Source organism: Phyllostomus hastatus, unplaced genomic scaffold (genome assembly GCF_019186645.2).
Source record: "Phyllostomus hastatus isolate PE091 unplaced genomic scaffold, TTU_PhHast_1.1 phas_contig_210, whole genome shotgun sequence".
NCBI classification, from domain to species: Eukaryota; Metazoa; Chordata; class Mammalia; order Chiroptera; family Phyllostomidae; genus Phyllostomus; species Phyllostomus hastatus.
The window spans coordinates 34,851,876-34,870,361 of NW_025333737.1; the positions used below are offsets into that span (position 1 = coordinate 34,851,876).

Here is an 18,486-nt window from a genome sequence, read left to right on the forward strand (position 1 = left end):
TCCTCCCACGCTCCGTTTCTCCCAGCTTGACCGGGGCTGCTCCCACCCAAGACCTTGTTTGTTGATTCAGGCTCAGCCAGGCTCCAACAAAACCTTATCAGCAGATTGATTTTATTTTCATGACCCGACTCTAGCCTTCCTCCTCCACACGCCCAACTGGCATGAGTAAGCATCCTTCAGGATGTCTGTCCGGTCTTCTCCCGGACTCTGTGACAGAGTGCCCCCTTATGGCCAAAGGAGGTAGTGCAGAGGCAAAGAAAAGGGTTCTTGGCTGGGATACTAGGGACCCGAATTCATGTTTGACTTGGCCATAATTTACTGCGTGACTTGGGGCAAGTTGTTCACCACCACTGGGATTTTTAAAAGGAGGAAGTTGGCCAGGATAAGCCAAAGTCTCTTCCAGTTTGAAAAGTCTGATCCTGAAGAACCCCACTGCCTTCTTGCTCCCTACCCCGTCCTGTGCTTGGCTACCATCCGGAGTGTGAGCTGAAGGGGAGAAGCTGGAATACATTTTACCAAGTCCTGTGTCCTCCATCCTAATGGAGCAGAAAAGGAGGGAGTTGGGGCTGGTAAGCAGGTACATGCTTTTGGTTACTAGTAGCCACCAGGCTTTGAAATTGCATCCCCTAATCGGTCCAATTCCTTAAAACAGATTTTTAAAAAAATATTATTTAGCCCTGGTGGGTGTGGTTCAGTGGATTGAGCGCTGGACTGAGAACCAAGGGAACTCCGGTTCAATTCCCAGCCAGGACACGTGCCTGGGTTGTAGGCTGGGTCCCCATTGGGGGCACACAAGAGGCAACCACACATGGATGTTTCTTTTCCTCTCTCCCCTCTCTCTGAAAATAAATAAAATCTTTAAAAATATATATATTTTTTTTAATTTATTTTTAAAGAGGGGGAGGGAGGAAGACAGGGAGAGAAACGTTGATGTGAGAGAGAAACATTGGTTGACTGCCTTTCATGTGTGCCCCGACCAAGGACAGAACCCGAAACTCAGGCCTGTGCCTTGACCAGGAATCAAACCAGGGACCCTTTGCCTTGAGGGACGACACCCAACCAACTGAGCCACAATGGTCAGGACAAAGCAGATTTCTTTTAAGGCAAAAAAAGATTATTAGTGAACATTCAGCACAGAGAACTTGGCCCTCTGTCAACAGCAGCGATGGTCACTAGGCTCTCCTCAACAAATACGTAGGCATCTACTGTGTGCCAGGACTGGGCAAACAGGAGTAAGACCTGGTTGCCGCCCTCGGCACAAAACCAAGGACTGGGCATTTCTCCCCAAGGAGGAGGGCTGCTGAGGCCTTGGGAGGAAACAAATGAGGGAAGGTAGGTGGCCCAATCTGATTCCAGAAACCACGCTTAGCTGGCTTCCTGAGAATTCTCTAGACAGGGTCTGGAGCCGTTCCTGAGTAGCACAGGTGGGAGCTCTCGTCCATCCTGCCCCCAAACCCTGACCTTCTGGTCCCCAAGCCTTTGCTGCTCTGTCCAGCCAGAGGGAGAGAAGACCATGGGCCACCCTGGGCTGAGATGTACATCCCCAAGCCACATCGGTTCTCCAAAGACGCTGAAGGGCTCGTTAAGCATCCTGGGGCCACCACTATCGCAGAGCAGCCACAGTACCCAAGTGTACCTCCTGCCCCAGGGGGTGTGCCTAGGGCAGGGGCTGACCACAGGGACCTGAGCGCACGCCATGCAGGGATTGCTCCCAATGGGATGGTGGCAGGATGGAGTACGGCCCAGGACCAAAGGCGCATGGTCCTCGCCCTGGAGAAGCTCACAGCCCAAGCCTCCTTTACCCTCACGTTTTCAATCAGATGGGAGGACGGCAGGACCACCTCCTTCCCTGGGGCTTTAGTCCCTGCGCCTACGAGGTCTCCTTCACATACCACCTTCCTGGGAAGCCCCAAGAAAGAACTGGACAAAAGGGCTGCTGCCTAACTCAAAACGCTGCCCACAACGGTACATTCGGGTGGATGCAGGTTCCTACCACCCGTCGGTGCTGCCCAGCGCTCCCCGTCCACCTGGCTGACGGAGCTTTACCCAGTTCACGAGATTTCTGGCCAGAGGTGGAAGACTCAGTTCGGGGAGGGGGAGCAGGGAGCACCAGGCTAGCACGACTTTTTGGAAAAGCCGACGAGAAAGCAGTGTCAAAGGACCCGGGGCGGGGGCCGTGGTCGTCCGCAGGCGGCCGATGCCCACGCTCCAGAGGGGCGTCAGATGCAAGAGGATCTGGAGGTGGTTCTGCCTCGACAGCTCCCCACGCGGAGCCCTCCGGCGCCTCTATGCTCTAAAGGACCCTGGATAAATCCCTCAAAGCGTTCGCAGCCATTCGCAGCCTTCCGCCGCCTGCGCGAGCGCTACGGCAAGAAGCGAATTGCGCACGCGCGCTGAGCTCAGGGAAAGCCCCGCCTTCGCTCCGCCGCTGCCTACCTCTTCCCGCCCTCTGGGGCGGAGCTAAGTGCGGCTTCCGGCGGAAGCCCGGAACCAAGCGGAAAACCTTACCTACGAGCTAGGGGCTGGGTGGTGCTACTTCCTCCTCCGTCGCGCAGTTGTTTCCGAGGCTCCTGCGCCTCAGAATTTCACGCCCGTCTCCTACAAGGTCCCGATACCGCACCTCAGCCCAATTACAGCTGCAAATTACCGCAGGACCCGAGGCCGGGAGACGAACCTGTACCCTGCCCTGGCCTGCCCTTGCGCAGCGAGGCCCCGTGAGGTTCTCGCACGCCGTTCCGGCCTCATCAGCCACACTCCCCTGCCTGTCCCCCCGTGGACCCTCTTCCACCCCGACCATGGCCCAGAAGCCGAAGGTAGACCCCCACGTAGGGCGGCTGGGCTACCTGCAGGCGCTGGTCACGGAGTTCCAGGAGACGGAGAGCCAAGGTGAGAGAGACAGGGTGAGGGTCAGGGGGCGGGGCAGCGGTCCGCCCGCGACCGTCGCCTGGGACCTGACTCCGGTGCCGCTTTCCCGCTGCAGACGCCAAGGAGCAAGTCCTCGCCAACCTCGCCAACTTCGCCTATGACCCCAGCAACTACCAGTATCTGCGACAGCTGCAGGTCCTGGACTTGTTCCTCGATTCGCTGTCGGAGGAGAACGAGACCCTGGTGGAGTTTGCTATCGGTAAGCATGGGGCTGGTCTCCCGGGTGCCCGGTGGCGGGCGGTGGCGGGCGGTGGCGAGGGAAGTGAGCGCGAGGCGAGTCTTCGGGGAAGGGATCCCGGGCAGGCCGCCCCTCGGCGGCAGTGGCAGACCTCGCCGTTCGCACAGTGTCCAGGCCGCAGCCCGCCGGGGTCAGGCCTGCGGCTCACGGCCAGGACTCCCTCCGCGTGCCCCCCCCACGCCCGTCCCTCCTGTTTAGAGATGAGATCGTAACGGAGGGAATGGGTTGAAGCCACTTGGAGGGGGAGAAAAATTAGAGTGCTCTTTTAAACAGCTTTATTGTAATGTGTTAATATCCAAAGACACAGAGGTGATTGGAATGGCTGGTCGTTCCTGTAGTTGTTAGGGCCAAAGACCCATTACGTCATTCACCGGGCAGACATTTATGGGCATGAATGAATGTGAGCACGGGCTCTGAGTGCCGGGGAGATGGCCAACAGGTCCGGGAAGGCCTTCGCCCTCAAAGGAGCTTGGATTCTAGGAGGGGCAGACAGATGCCGAGCGCATAAACCCGGACGGGGAGACTCTGGAGGAGGTGAAGAGGATGATGGGTAGAGCGATGGGAGACGGGGGCGGCCTCCGTTCTGGCCACGCCGGGCAGGCCTTCGAGGCCGAGGTGCGTCAGGGGCAGGAGGCCGGAGGGCAGGGGGCGCCCCCGGGAAGGCCGACGTGTCCTGTCCGGATCGTGGGGAGCAGGCAGCGAGGGACAGGGTGAGGCTGGCGAGGCGGCGGCACCAGAGCTTCCAGGGGCTTGGGTCTCGGCCTCGGGGAAGCGTTTGGAGTTTATTCTGAAAGGAAAACAGAAATTCTTTTTCAGCATGCGTCTTTAGAAAGGAACATTTCAGCCCTGACTGGTGTGGCTCCGTGGGTTGGGTGTCGTCCTGCAAAGCGCAAGGTCTTCGGTTCCATTCTGGGTCTGGGCACACGAGTGGGTTGTGGGTTCGGTCCCGGGTCGGAGGGTATATGAGAAGCAACCCATTGCCGTTTCTCTCGCACATCGGTGTTTCTCTGCCTTTCTTTCTCCCTTCTAAAAATGAATAATAAATGTAAAATTTTTAGAAATAAATAAAAATAACATTTCTCTATATAGTGAAAGCAATCTTATCTATGTAGGGGAAAAAAGCCTTTCATAATAATCCCATTGTCACCTAATACCCAATGATGCAAATTTTTCTCATAGTTCCCAAAGGGACATTTTTGGGGGTTGGTCTGTGTAAACCAGGGTCCAGGCAGTTCAGTCTGGTTGTTACGTTCCTTAGATGTCAGTCTCTCTCTCCTTTAAAATAAATTTTGTATTTTAGAACCGTTTTAGAAAAATTCCCAAGGTAATACAGACAGTTGCCATTCATGCCACACTCATGAATGTGGAATATTATTAACATCTTACATTAGTGCCGTACATTTGTTACGTTTAATAAACTGGTCTTGATACATTATTATTATTATTATTATTATTATTATTATTATTATTATTATTAAACTAAAGACCATAGTTTATTCAGATTTGCTTAGTTTGGACCTGAGGTCTTTGTCCTGTTCAGGATCCCATCCGGGAGACTGTGTCACTTGCACTTGTCCCATCTCCCCAGGCTCCTCCTCTTAGATTTCTCGTTTTTGTTTTTTGATCATTTTGAGGAGTTACTAGGCAGGTGTTTTGTAGACTGCCCCTCAATGAGAAGTTGCTGTTTTTCTCAGGATTAGACTGGGTTTGGGGGAGGACGGCCACAGAGGGGAAGTCAGATGGGGCCGGTGCTCCCGTCGGGCCCGACCACGTTTGCCGACAGCGCCGATGCCCTGGCGGAGGCAGGGTTTGTCAGGTTGCTCTGTGCTAAAGTGGCTGTTTTACCCCCTTCCATGCTGCACCCTTTGGAAGGAAGTCACTGAGTCAGTTCTCTCTCTTTTAGACTCTTTCTTCATAGCGCTCGTTGTCCAAGGGCCCAGACCAGTTCTGCAGAACCGCCCGCCTTCCCGACTGTCTGGCCGCCTCTTCACGGTGCTTGTCTGTCCCTCTGTCCCCTTTAATTTCCTGTGACCTAGAAATGAGATCGAAAGCCTTGACAGGGTCAAGAAACACTTGACTTTGTGGACACATCTAGGTGAGTGTAATTTAAAATTCTGGAAGACCACCCGGGTCTGCCCCTAATGTTTGTGGTATTGGGGCTAGAGCACAGGTGGGGGTCGCCCCTCCTCTTCTCACCACAGCGGGCCTCGCACCTGTGTGGGCATCCCAGCTCCGTTCACACCCCCACACACGCCTGCCCGCGGCCTCTCCTTGGACTTTAGAGTGTGCACCACCCCCCTCGGGTTCCCCGCTAGGAGTCAGGATCTAGGGAAGAGGCCCGTGCAGCCGTGGGCGGAGGTGCAGGCCCTGGGGCGCCAGGTGTGGGGAACAGCGCAGGCCTTTGGGTGGGCGCCGGGGATTTCCCAGCCTGTGGGGAAGACCAGAGTGAGCCCCTCCACGGTGGGGCCGGGGCGGGCGCCCCAGCAGCCCAGGGCTGATAGAGTGGTGCTAGCCCCTGCCTCTGGCCATCTGGAAGATTGTTATGCTAAATAAATATTCTAAAAAATTGCTACTTTAAGATGTTCACCATGTAAGTCCTCCATCCCCTCCCTTTTTGTGACTCAGCTCTGTAGCTTCTGACATCTGCATGGTGACTGTGGCCCCGCCTGTCAGTGACAGAGCCCCTCCAGCTCAAGCTTTTGACCCCGGAGGAGACTTGCCTGAAAAGAGCAATCGCCCAGGGAAAGTTTTTTACAGGATGAGAGGCAACTTTCCCCAGGCAGGAGTGCTCCGAGAGCCTGGCCCCCGCGCCGGGCCCGAGTGCGCGCCCTCCTGGGCGGCTCCCCAGCCTTGCTTCTCCCAGCCGCCTTTTTCTCCTTTCTTCTTCCTCCCCATTCCCAGACTGAGGACCAGAGCAGGGTCCTCAGTCCCAGGAGCAGCAGCCTGCTTAGCTGTCCCTCCCGGGGATCCCCTCGGATCAAATTCCTCTCTTACTCATCGTGTGGGACTTAAAAGGAGAGCCCCAGTGGGACTTAGAGGCGGACTTGGTCACCGCTGCCGTTTTCTGTGAATGTGCCCGGCGCTTGCTCTGCTGCTGAAAGGCTCTGTGTGCGCGTTGTAGCTTTGAATCTTCCATCTCTGGCGGCAGGCCAGAGACGGTGATGGCTGCGAGGGCAGGGCGCAGCCTCGCTTATCTGTCACGACCTGAATGCCCCAGCCTGGACGGAAGGTCCCAAAAGGCGCAGAGTCCTGGCTGTGACTTGGTCCCGCAGCCTGAGTGGGGCTGGCTCTGCAACAGCTGGCGGAGAGGAGGGCTGGGTGAGATTGCCCGTGGCCGTGGCTCCCAGAACCAAAACCGATGGCCGTTTGTTGGCAGGGAACGTGAGTGAGTCTGGTGAGAGCTAGGCTTTGGGGCCAGGCAGGCCTGGGCCTAAGTCTTTGCTGCCCCACTTACGTCCCGGTGCGTGATCTCCCTCCTCCCGCCGTCCACCTGAGGGGCAGGCAGCATCAGTGCCCGCCCCGCAGAGGGCTGGGAGGTGAGTGACACGGAGTGTCTGCAGCTGCAGCCCCCAGGTACTCGGAGCCCCTTGAGGATAAGCTGTTCCCTCACGTCCCCCAGAGGTGCGGTGGGTGGGATCACAGCCTCTCAAGGGAACCCCCTCTGCTCCAGGGAGTCCTCCCTTCTGGGGAAACACCGTCGGATGGTAGGAAAGGCTAGGGAAGTCGATCCTCAGCCTCCTAGCGCTGTCCACGCAGTTCCAGGCGGAGTGAGCCTGGCCATGGTGTCATTGGCGCCACGCTCAGCCTCTTAGCTGTGACGCTGGCATTGTCCCATTGGCTGGGACCTGCAGCGATAGCTCCACGGACGGAGCCCCTTCTGGGTGCCACGCACTGGCCTCCTGTGCTTTATCCCGTAGGCCCCGAGACAGCGCTGAAAGCCGGTGGGCTCGTAACAGGCCTTTCCCAACAATGAATCTGAGGCCTTGGAGGTGGGTTGCTCAGAGATTTAAAGAGCACCAGACCTGGGACTTAAACCCACGGCTGTCCGGTTCTAGAAGCTGCTCCCTTGGCCGCTTTCCTGCCACCTTTCCTGGGTGCCGACCCCATGCCCGCTGCCTGCCCTCCCCGTACCAGCACTGCCTGCAGGGTCTCTGGGTGTGTCGTCAACCGCAGGGCAGGTAGCACTGAGCCCTCGGCCCACGTGAGGGAGCCCACCGCGTGGAGGTCCGGTCCGTTGCCTGCGGCTCACAGCCGACCCCAGTCTTCCTGGACCCGACCCCTGGGCCCAGGGGCCCGGCTGCCAGAGCCAGGCGCAGAGTCCGGCGTATCTTCGTCCCTGAATCTGTGTGTCCCGTGCGGCCCAGTGTCCCTGAGACGGTTCCGGTGCCGAGCCGTCCCTGGCACAGGTGTCTACGAGGAACTGCCACCAGGAGATGGTACTGCTCACGCCGGGACAGGAGGTGGGGAGTGAGTGGGTTGTGGGGACCGGATATGAAGCCAGGACCTCCACAGACACTCGAGTGAGTGTTCCCAGCTCGTGTCCCAGATAGAAACACGGGCGGCCTTCGGCATGAAGGTGGAAACGCTCGCCCAGAGCACCACTGGCTGAGTCTCAGACGTCCCGTGTGCTGCGTGGACACCGTCCTAGATGCTGCATGTGGGCATGCAGGGACCGGAAGGGATTTCTCTGCCTCTGTGAACCATGGGTAAATCCTGGGATATCACGGAATACTTGGTGGTCTTGGTACTAAGACCGAGTTCAAGTAGGTTGCCTCCCAGGGTTCAGGTTAAAAGCCCTTTCCTTGTTCGCTGTTTTCTTCAATACACGTAGCTGCCACCAGGTGGCGGTGGCGAGCAGAAACAGGTTGGTTGGTAGATCCTCAGGGGCCTCCCTTTGTGTCTGTTTTTAATTTAATCTTTATTGTAGTTTTCCATTAACACTTAGCCCCCTTATATACACCCCCACTTCCTCCCGGCAATCACCCCACTGTTGTCCATGTCCACGAGTCCTTTTTCCCTTTTGCCCAAACCCCCCACCCCCGCACTGTATTCTGCTCTCCATCTCTGAGCCTGTCCCTGTTTTCCTTGTTAGTTGAGTTTGTTCACTAGGTTCCACGTACGAGTGAAATCATATGGTGTTTGTCTTTCTCTGACTGGCTTATTTCACTGAACATCATGTTCTCCGGGTCCATCCACGTTGTCGCAGAGGGTGAAATTTCCTTCTTTTTTTACAGCCGAGTAGTGCCCCAGTGTGTACGTGTCCCCTGGTTGTTTTATCCGCTCACCCGCTGATGGACACTGGGCGGCTTCCATGGCTTGGCGGTCGTAAATAACGCTGCAGTGGACACAGGGGTGTTTGTGTCCTTTCGAATCAGTGTTTTCGGCTCCTTTCCAACTTCCTGCTCTTTCTCTTCTCCTTCTGGCACTCCTGTGACGTGAGTGTTGGATCACTTGAAGTTGTTCCAGAGGCTCCTTGTACTCTCCTTGCTTTTTTGGATTCTTTTTTCTTCTTGCTTTTCTGTTGGTTGTTATTGCTTCCTTATGTTCCAAATCATTGATTTGATTCTTGGCTTCATCCACTCTACTGTTTTTTCCTGTAAGTTGCTCTTTATTTCAACTAATGTGTCTTTCATTTCTGACTGGATCTGATTTATGCTGCCGAGGTCCTCACTAAGCTCCCTGAGCACCCTTATAACCAGTGTTTTGAGCTCTGCATCTGATAGGCTGATTATCTCCATTTCATTTGGCTCTTTCTGGAGTTTTGATCTGTTCTTTCCCTTTGGCCATGTTTCTTTGTCTTATCGTTTTAGCAGCCTCCCTGTGTTTGTTTCTGTGTATTAGGTAGAGCTGCTCTGACTCCCTGGCTTGGTTGTATGGCCTAAGGTAGTAGGTGTCCTGTAGGGTCCCGGGCACCGCCTCCCCTATCGCCCAAGCTGGGTACTTGAGGTGCGCCCTTCATGTGGGCTGAGTACACCCTCCTCTTGTAGTTGGGTTGCTGTCGGCAGGTCAGTGGGAGGGATTTACCCAGGCCAGTGAGCTGCAAGGACTGGCTGTGACCACAGCCTCCACCTTCCATGGAGGGTCAGCTGTGCAGGGTCGGCAGGATGACGTTGCTCCGACTTGGTCCGTAGCTGTCCACTGGGTGTGCAGGCTCTAGAGTTTCCCGGGTGGTGCAGGCCAAGCTCGGCCCCCTCCTGTGTTCTGCCTGGGGCCACCCTGCCTGAGCTGTAAAGCAGTCTGAGATGGCTGCTGTTCTGCTGGACTCCGAGGTTCCCAGGAGGCACCAGGCTGTGAATCTAGGCCGGCTGCTGCTGCCTGGGGGCACTTGCAAGAGGTACCAGGTGGGGGCTGGGGGGCTGGGAGCTCACTGTGGTGAGCTTTTCCTTGTTCGGTAGGATTTAGGAAGTTGTGCACCATGAGCCAAGACCAGCCATTCACATGGAAAAGTCCCTGTTAACAGTTTGGGTGGTTTGTGGTTCCATTCGGTGGGATGGAGTCTCGGATCTCCGCGGCAAGGCGAACAGTGTTAGCCAGGTTGATGAGTCTCGGGTGTGGCACCTGACTTCCATTCAGCGCGGTTTCTGATGGTTTTGAGTAACGCTTGTTCTGTATTTTAGTTGTAATTTCGATGTGATTGTGCAAGGAGGTGAGCCGTGTTTGCCCATGCTGCCATCTCGACCAGAAGTCCAAAGCGGGTTTTCAGGGCCTCTCTCTGAGAAACAGTACTTAGTAAAACTGAAGATAGGCGTATCCCATGAGCATGCATAAGGTCAGGGCGAATGTATACCCAGGCACGTGTGCAGAAATGCCGCTAGCAACATTGTCTGTAGCAGTCCCAAACTGGAAACAGTAGACAGTGGAACGGATACCAGCATTGGGGATATTGATACTGTTAAGCAGGGGGAATGAACAGCCAACAACTATATGCAATAATGTTGCTAGACACGACGCTACAGTGGGATTCCATTTCTGCTAAGTCCAAAACAGGCAGACATGAACTGTAGTGTTTAGGGATGTATGTGTAAAAATTATTTTTAAATAAGAAGTATGACAAGTTCTGCTTACGAAAAAGTATGTTGTTAAATTCTTCCAAACCAGGAAGGTGTCTCCCTCCAAGGGAGAGAATTGGCTCAGGGAGGGACACAGGAAGGCCTCTGGGTCCCGACAGTGTTTGCGTTCCTGACCCTGTCGGTGCTGGTCACTCGGGCGTTTGCTTTACCCGTGTTCACCTCTCCTGTGCATGTCAGCCCTTTTCTGTGTGTGTGGTTTGCACGTGTGGCCCCGTGCCAGCCTCTGGGGCTGTGAACAGGTACATTCTTGGTCCACGGCCAGTGTGTGCCAGGAAGGGGCCGCCATCACGTTACTTAGTCCTCTCTGCCCACTTGACTGATGAAGAAACCGAGGCTTAGAGAAGCCGAGTTGCGTGCTCTGGTCCCCTAAGTCCTCGGCCGTGCACCTGTGGCAGGATCCCCCTTACAAGAGCGAGGTGCTGTCCAGGTTCTCCCCACTGCTCCTCCCTCACCAGGTCAGCAGGCTGTCCTCACCTGGACCAGGGCCGCCGCCGCCATCCCTCCCTGCTGGGATTTACAGGCGTATCAATCGTATATGAATCCTTTCTCTCCTATTCTACACATGGGGTAGTGTGCTATATCAACATTCTTTTTTCTTTTTTTAAAGATTGTATTTATTTATTTATTTATTTTAGAGAGAAGGGAGGGAGAGAGGGAGAGAAACACCAATGTGTGGTTGCATCTTGCACACCCCCTACTGGGGACCTGGCCCACAACCCAGGCGTGTGCCCTGACTGGGAATCGAACCGGCAACCCTTTGGTTTGCAAGCCACTGAGCTACTCTGGCCAGGGTGCTATATCAGTATTCTGCTTTTGCTTTGTTTTGTTTTGTTTTGTATGTTTAACTCAGCAACATATCTTGACACACCTGCAGTGCCAGTCCATAAGCAGCTGCCTCGTGCTGTGCACGTGGCACAAAGCGGCGTGGTAGTCCGTGGCCGGGAGGGGCCGAGGGTCAGCCAGCCCCGCAGGGGTGCGGGTTCAGCTGGTTTCCCTCCTGCTCCCCCAGGCGGTGTCTCAGTGGATGACCTTGCTCTTGTGCCACTTCTCACCTGTGGGACTGTATCCCTAGGATAAGTTTCTAGAAGTGGAATTCATCGGTTGAGGTCTAAACCGTGTTACAAGGTGTTTAAGGAAGTCCCCTCCGTTCCCGGGTCCCCCACAGCCCCCCCTCACAGAGAACCAGCGACCGTGAGCACACGCATACACCCCGCCCCCGCTTCTGCATGGGGGCGGCTTTCCCAGTGCCTTGTCCTGTCCCTCGAACTTGGAATTCCAGCAAGAACCATTCTCAAGAAGCTGCAGTGAAACCCAAAAACACAGAGTCCCGGATGAAGGTGCTGGCTTGGGGTGGGCTGCAGACAGCCCAGAGCCCCTGGGTGGCTGCGTCCTCAGATGTAGTAACGTCTTGGGCCCTTCCCTCCAAGGCCTCACCCAGCCCCTGGGCGCCAGCTGCTGGCCAAGCGTTTCTCTGCATGACCGCCTCTAATCCCTGGGACAACCCGTAGGCGCCACCCCCCCCCCCCTACCTGCAGCAGTGCCCTACTTGCTGTGTGACCCAAGGTCACCTGCCTGACCTCTGGGGGGGGGCCGGGCGGGTTCCATGGCTCCCTGCGTCTGGAAGCACCCTCCTCTTGCCTCCTGTTCTCTCGCTCTCCGGCCTGCCTGGCTTGTCCAGAGCATGTTCCCCAGCCAGTCAGAACTTGTTCTCCTTTTCCTCGGGAGCCATGTCTGACACGGCAGCGTGGTTACCACCACAAGGCAGCGGTGCCGCGACGGCAGGGGGCTCCGTCCATGCACAGGAACTCGGCTTCCCGCTCGAGGCACTGCCCCGGGGCGCGGCAGCGCCGTCCTCCGGGCTGCCGCATCGAGGGGGCAGTGCTCGAGGACCTGACACGCGAGAGGGGCGTCTGGCCACACCGCCTGGGCCACGGCCGCTCGGACCCAGAGCCACGGGTCTCTCCCTGCCGACTCCTTCTTTGCTCCCCAGCATCCTAGTGACAGTGACGGGAAATGACGCTGAAGTGCCCTGCCCTCCTAGTGAGTTCTGCTGTGTCCCCCATTCGTGTGTGTGTGGCCCGGCCGCCGCGTGGCGCCGTGCCTGGAGGTTTGTCGGCACAGGACGGGGTTCGCAGCGCAGTGTTCAGTGAACACAGGTGGCTGAGAGAAACGTGAGGGGGTACCAGATTTTTAGGAAGGACGTACTTACATATTTGAAAGTTATGGAATGAAAAGCAAATGCTAAATGTCTGGGTGAGGAGATTAAAATGGTTTACATTTTGACTTATAATTTCTTTAGCTTTTTAAGAAAATTGTTGTTTTTATCTTTAAGAGAAAGAGACATAGATTTGCTGTGCCACTTCTTTATGCATTCACTGGTGGCTTCCCGTGTGTGCCCTGACCGGGGTCGAACTCACCATCTTAGCGTGTTGGGATGACGCGCTCACCAACTGAGGTGCCTGGCCAGGACCAGTGTTTTTAGCGTTACTGAAGTGTAGCGGACATATAATGAACCGTACATACTTACAGGGTGCACTTTCCTAAGCCTTGACCTATATGTACACTGTGAAACCATCATCTTACCTCTACTTTAAAATTCTTTTTTTTTTTAGATTTTATTTGTTTTTATTTTTAGAGGGGAAGGGAGATAGACAAAGAGAGAAACATCAATGTGCAGTTGCTGGGGGTTATGGCCTGCGACCCAGGCATGTACCCTGGCTGGGAATCAAACCTGGGATAAAATTCTTTTAAAGATGTATTATATTATGGGCTTTGTTTTTGTGTTTTACTTTTTAAAAAGGGGGTGGGGGAAGCACATCACCCACGGAGCTGGCCAAACCAAAGGGAGAATGCCCGCTTCGGGAAGGCTAGGCTGCCACAGGCGGGCAGGCCTGGCTGGGACCCTGTGAGGGGGCGCCGGAGACCAGCGTGGACTTCGCGGCCCCCGTCCCTGGGGCAGCTCGTCCGCGGCCCGGGCCCTTCCCTGGACCCCGTGGGCAGCGGTGGACGGGGGGAGGGGCGGCCCGGGCTCACCCTGCTCTCCCCGCAGGAGGCCTCTGCAACCTGTGCGCGGACCGGGCCAACCGGGAGCACATCCTGCAGGCGGGCGGCGTCCCGCTCATCACCAACTGCCTGTCCAGCCCCGGCGAGGAGACCGTGCTGTCCGCCGTCACGGCGCTCATGTACCTGAGCCCGCCGGGGGGCGCCGCCGCCCACCCTGAGCTGACGGCGCTGCCCGTGGTCCAGTGCATGCTGCGCTTCTCCCTCTCGGCCAACGCGAGGCTCCGGAACCTGGCGCAGATCTTCCTGGAAGACTTCTGCTCCCCCGGCCAGGTGGCCGAAGCGCGCCACCGGCCGGCCCACTCCGCCCTGGGCATCCCCCTGCCGCGGGCCGAGGCCCCGCAGCAGTCCTGATGCAGGGAGGCCCCCAGACCCTGGGGCCCTTACTGCCGGAGGCGAGCCGGCATCCTGTGGGGCTCGGGGAGCGGGCCGGTGGCTCCCAGCGAGCCCTTTCTCCCCACATGGTGCCTTTCAGCCGTTGTAAAGGTGAGTTTTCCCAGCCTGACGGGCGTTTACACCGTGATGAAAGGCGTCAGGAGATGAGTTGAGGACAGACACATTGAGACACGTGAGAAGGAAATCCAGAGCAGTGCCGGTTTCACGGTTTCACGGGCGGGCACGCTCACCAAGGGGGGCGGAGGCCCCGCCTCCTGCCCCGCCCCACTGCCCGGCTCTCACCCTCGGGTAGAAGCAGCAACCGCTCCCTCCGTCCAGAGGCCTTTGCAGAAGGCGGTTCTCCTGAGGGCAGCTGGGCCGGGGCTCGGGAGCACTGCCCACTGCCGGAGCTTGAGGAAGGGGGCGTGGTCCTCAACAGGTGTGTCTTGTCTGGGGCTATGCTGCGGAGCGGGAATGAGCAGCCTCATTATTAAAACTACCTGCAGGCCCCGGGAGGCCGGGTGCCGGCCCAGGATTAACCAATTATCCACACGGGCCAGTCTGCCAGGCACCATGGGAGGGCTTCCCAGGCGAGCAAGTGGTCCCTGCTCCCAAGCGATACAGCCCCGTGACTGTCCCCATGGCATGAGGCGTTCAGACCCAGGCCTGCGGGTGGTGACATCAGAACACGGGCGCAAACTCTGGGAGCAGCGTCTTCTCCCCCACGCAGGCCCCGCCTCCGCCATCAGGGTTAGGTAAAGGGGAGTCCCTGCCCCTGAAAGTGCGTCTCAGGCCCGAGGGCTTCGGGGATACAAGGGAGAGGGGTGCTCAGGAGACAGAGGGCCAGGCCCTGACACCGTCTGTGGCTTGTAGCCCACAGTACATGCTGATCAGCGCCAGGGAAGGGGCGAGGGACAGCCATGGGAGGCTAGGGTTCAGGAGTAGTGGGGAGCCCCGGTCCCCTGCACTCCCTTAAGACTGACCTCCTACCTGACCACGGAAAGGCGTCCGGGGGTGTGGAGGTGGCGTGACCCAGGGCCCCTGGAGACAGGAGGGGGAGGCCTCGTCCGCCAGCCTCCAATCCAGCTGCAGCCCTTGGGCTCCTGCCCCTTTCCTTTCCCAAATAAAGGGTCTGAAAAGAGCAATGAGCCAAGTGTTTTTTATTCAAGGGTTCCTGACTGATCTCCCAGCGTGCTTCCACGCCAGCCATCTCGGGGGGTGCCAGGTGGCCGGCCTGAGAGGAGAGGTGACCGCGTCTCCCCACTCCCCAGCGCTGGGCTCACCGCCCCGTGGTGCCCTGTCACCCCGCCTGCTGGGCTCCCTGCTGGCCAGCCTCCCCTTCCTTCAGCTCCCATCCTCGGCCCTGGGCCCCGGTCGCCGTTTGCTGTCTACGATCTCCCTCCAGTTGTCACTCCAGGAGAGCAGCCGTCTCCTCGTGGGGGGCAGGGCCAGGTGCTGGTTGTGGCAACAGGTGAACAAGATGTGCTCCCAGCTCGGGGTCTCCTCTCGGCCTGGGACAGGACACGGGGGAGGGGCAGCGAGCATGCAGTCTGCAATGTGGTTATTTTTGCTCCCTCTCCCTAGTCCCAGGAAGGTCAGATGCCTAGCGGTTGCCAAGGAAAAGAGATCCAACCTTGAATGGTGTCCTTGTCATCAATGAGCAGGTCCCCCAGGACCACCGTCTTGTCCCTCGTCATGATGATGCGCTCCACAAACTGGGGCCCCAGGTGCTTCTCCACCCAGCGGTACTGTGCAGAGGGCGCAGACGTGTCAGTGGGGCCCAGCGGCCCCTGAGTTCAGGGCCAATGCGGAAGTAGGTGAGTGGGGTCCGCGGCCCATGACGGTCGCACCCCCCTCTCCCCCACCCCACACTTCCTGCGTTTCCGCTGGTTTATTTTAAGATCATGACTTAGGAAGCCGAGTGTGTCTGAGAGACGCTGGGGCGGCCGCACCTTCTCTCCCACACAGTGGTCAAACTTCAGCAGAGGGCTGGTGCAGATGAAGACCTCGGTGCTGCGGGGAAGGGGCTAGTTAGACAGGGCGGCGCTGGTGCCGGCCCTGCTCCCCGCTCCCCGCCCCCTGCCCCCCTGACTCACTCCTTCAGGGCGTTCATCTGCTGCATGGCTTCCACGGCTCCAGGGATGGGCTCCAGGTCCAGGAAAAAGCCGGGGGCTTCATACACACTGGCGACTTTGTCCTGAAAGAGAGCGTTCCCCTCCCGGCTTCTGCCTCAGCAGATCTACCCCGGCGAGGATCTCGAAGGTGGGGGGCAGGTGGGGGGCGGGCTCTCCTTATCCTGGGATGGGCCCTGTACTCTTAAGTGGGGTTTGTTAACTTTCAACAGGAAGACGGTGTCTCGGGAAGTGAACCAGAGGCCCTGCTGCCCCAGGGTAGGACTCCTCGCTCCTGAGTGCCCTGCGGGGTCGGAGCTCCCGCTCCCGGAGACAGGGGGGGGAGGATCCCTCCCAGGGGTCCTGTGGGGGAGTCCCGCGTGCACCCGCCCTGCACCCTCCACCCCCCTACCGCCAGGTCCGGCCGCAGGGCTCGGTACTGCTCCCGAGCGAAGAAGCCGCGGCGCTCGGCCAGGGGCACGTGCGGCTCCCCAGGGAAGCGGCGGCAGAACGCCCGCAGGAGCCCGGCCTCGAAGTCGGCCAGCACGCCGTCCATGTCCACCAGCACCCGCACGGGCCGCCCCCCGTGCCGCGCTGCCGTGGCCGTCACCATCGCCATTGCGGGAGCACCAGGGCGCGCGAAAGCAAGGACGAACTGAGCGCCGGGCCTCCCCTTCCGGAGCCGCGGTGGGCGTGGCCACCCCGCGGATCCCCCTAGGCCCCGCCCACCCGCCGATTCCCCTAGGCCCCGCCTACCCGCCGCAGGGAGGCCTCCGCGGGAGGGCGCAGCGGAATGATTGCCTTACTGCTGGTCTTCAGCTGCCGCGGGCGTCCCCGGGATCCAAAATGCTGAGAAGCCTCTTCAAACGCGGAGCCGAGGCTTCTTAAACCGGGGCGGCTGGCTCCCCCTGCCCTAGGCTCCAGTCCGCCAGTCCTCGCTTGCGGGCTTAGGGGCGCGGGGAGCCCAGGGACGCCGCGGACCCGGAGCCGAGCTCCCGAGGACGCAAGGCTCGGACCTGCCGACTTGGGACGCGGGAGCTTCTACTTAAAAGCACACAGCCCCACCTGGGGGCAGACGGTTTCCGTCAAGCTCGGGTCATCGGGGCTGCCCTTCTCGCCATGGAACTGGCGCCTCTAGAACCGGCGGTTAGACCCCCCCGGTTGAAAAAATGCTGGATGTTGCTAAATTTTGTTAGCTCCCCCTTTTGTAGATTTCAAGCAATTTCCTGACTACGTCCATGTATCGTTTCCCCAAGAGCGCCCGACACTGCCAAACCAATGCAGCAGAAGCGTTACAAAGAGGAGCCTGGCTTCTCGTTCTAAGGGGACCGAACTTAAAAAAAAAAAAACACTTAAGAGGTGGAGGAAGCGAGAAGCTGAAGGGATTAGCCAAACCGCTTACTCGTATTGCGTGACCCTCGGACGAGGGCAACAGTGTGGTGATGGCCTGGAGGGGGGGAGGGGGCAAAGCGCTAAATAGTAGGGACAATTGTAACCGTCTAAACAATAAAACATAAAGGGAAAAAGAGGTAGAACTTATTGCATAAACAGTAAATACTGAGGACTTGGCTGTTTCCCCCCTCCCTCACACTAAACCACTGAAGCCACACAAACTGGATAAAAAGTCCAAAATGTCGATTCCGGTCATCATTTTAAGATTATTCAACTTGGTGGGGGGGCTGGGGGGGCCGGGATAGGAGTAAAAGGCAGAAAACTCTACTTGAACAATTAAAAGAAAAAAAAAAGAAAGGTTATTCGACTTCAGTCCTGACTGGTGTAGCTCAGTGGGCTGAGAGTGGGCCTGAGAACCAAAGGGTCCATTGGAGAACCAGTTCCATTCCCAGTCGCGGCACATGCATGGGTTGTGGGCCAAGTCCCCAGTAGGGGGCGTGAGAGAGACATCCACACATTGATGTTTTTCTCCCTCTGTCTAAAAATAAATAAAATCCCCCTCTGTCTAAAAATAAAATCTTTTTTAAAAAGATTATTCAACTTCACTTTCTAAGCTTTCTAACTGGAAAATTTAACATGAACCTTTAGCAAACAAGTTTACATAATTTCTACAAACTTGATGTAAGTGTTGACGGTAAAATGACAGGCAGAACTGCCTGTGCACCCCTCAGAGCACCCTCACTTCTCTCCAGCCGTCCAGTTTTGTTTTCCGCTGTAACAAAAAGGTTAGGAACCGCCTCCAGAACCCCTTTGGATTAGGCATTTCTCTTCACAGAATTAACTCCAGATCACAAGCCATACACGAAGCGAGGACATCTCTTCTCCAGGAGCCCCCACCTCCACAGTCACACTCCATACCGCAAGTCAGGCTAGCACGCTTTCCACTCGAAGAAAAACTTAACACGCACAGCCTATAAACACCCTTCTTCTTCCCACAGAGATGCCCACTAGTTCCAATGACTCTGTGGTCACACAGCACACTCATCTCAGTCGTGAAAGGGGTTAGAGGTGACCGACTCCAAAGGGGTCCTTTCATAAGCTAGGAAATCGAGGCCCAGTGACAAGCCGACAGAATACAGCTGGTCAGTAGCATAGTCGTTGCTGAAAGTCAAGTCTTGATAATGCTCAGTTTAGACACTTAATATTGTTGACCTGGAACTTTCTCCCTAGAGCTCAGGTGTCCCCGTGTCACTCAAGGGGCCTCCCCTCCCCTCCCCTCCTGTCCTCCTCTAATGATGTGGGTCCTTCCTCTCCC

General features: G+C 57.2%; 2 protein-coding genes and 1 long non-coding RNA gene across 6 annotated transcripts; 2 read left to right on the top strand and 1 right to left on the bottom strand.

Annotated features, from left to right (window-relative positions):
* Nucleotides 1-853: 853 nt before the first annotated feature.
* On the top strand, nt 854-14,973 carry ARMC7 (armadillo repeat containing 7). Of its 4 annotated transcripts, XR_006785376.1 has the most exons (4): nt 880-2,886; nt 2,981-3,124; nt 13,283-13,779; nt 14,838-14,973. XR_006785376.1 is itself a non-coding variant. In XM_045836524.1 (3 exons), exons 1-3 carry the CDS (start codon nt 2,796-2,798, stop codon nt 13,421-13,423), a joined length of 312 nt encoding a protein of 103 aa, XP_045692480.1. In that variant the 5' UTR covers nt 854-2,795. The 4 variants fall into 4 exon arrangements, 3 of the variants coding, with proteins under 3 accessions (XP_045692480.1, XP_045692479.1, XP_045692478.1); XM_045836524.1 differs by lacking the exon at nt 14,838-14,973 and having other exon boundaries at nt 854-2,886; nt 2,981-3,060; nt 13,283-13,423; XM_045836523.1 differs by lacking the exons at nt 13,283-13,779; nt 14,838-14,973 and adding an exon at nt 5,067-5,768 and having other exon boundaries at nt 864-2,886.
* On the bottom strand, nt 14,814-16,607 carry NT5C (5', 3'-nucleotidase, cytosolic). Its single transcript, XM_045836521.1, has 5 exons — nt 16,192-16,607; nt 15,765-15,865; nt 15,621-15,681; nt 15,302-15,416; nt 14,814-15,179 (listed from the first exon to the last, which is right to left on the bottom strand). The coding sequence occupies exons 1-5, from the start codon at nt 16,396-16,398 to the stop codon at nt 15,013-15,015; spliced, it is 651 nt and encodes a 216-aa protein (XP_045692477.1). The 5' UTR covers nt 16,399-16,607; the 3' UTR covers nt 14,814-15,012.
* On the top strand, nt 15,792-17,308 carry LOC123817073. Its single transcript, XR_006785377.1, has 3 exons — nt 15,792-15,930; nt 16,013-16,058; nt 16,599-17,308. It is a non-coding gene; the product is annotated as an uncharacterized LOC123817073 (long non-coding RNA).
* Nucleotides 17,309-18,486: the final 1,178 nt, after the last annotated feature.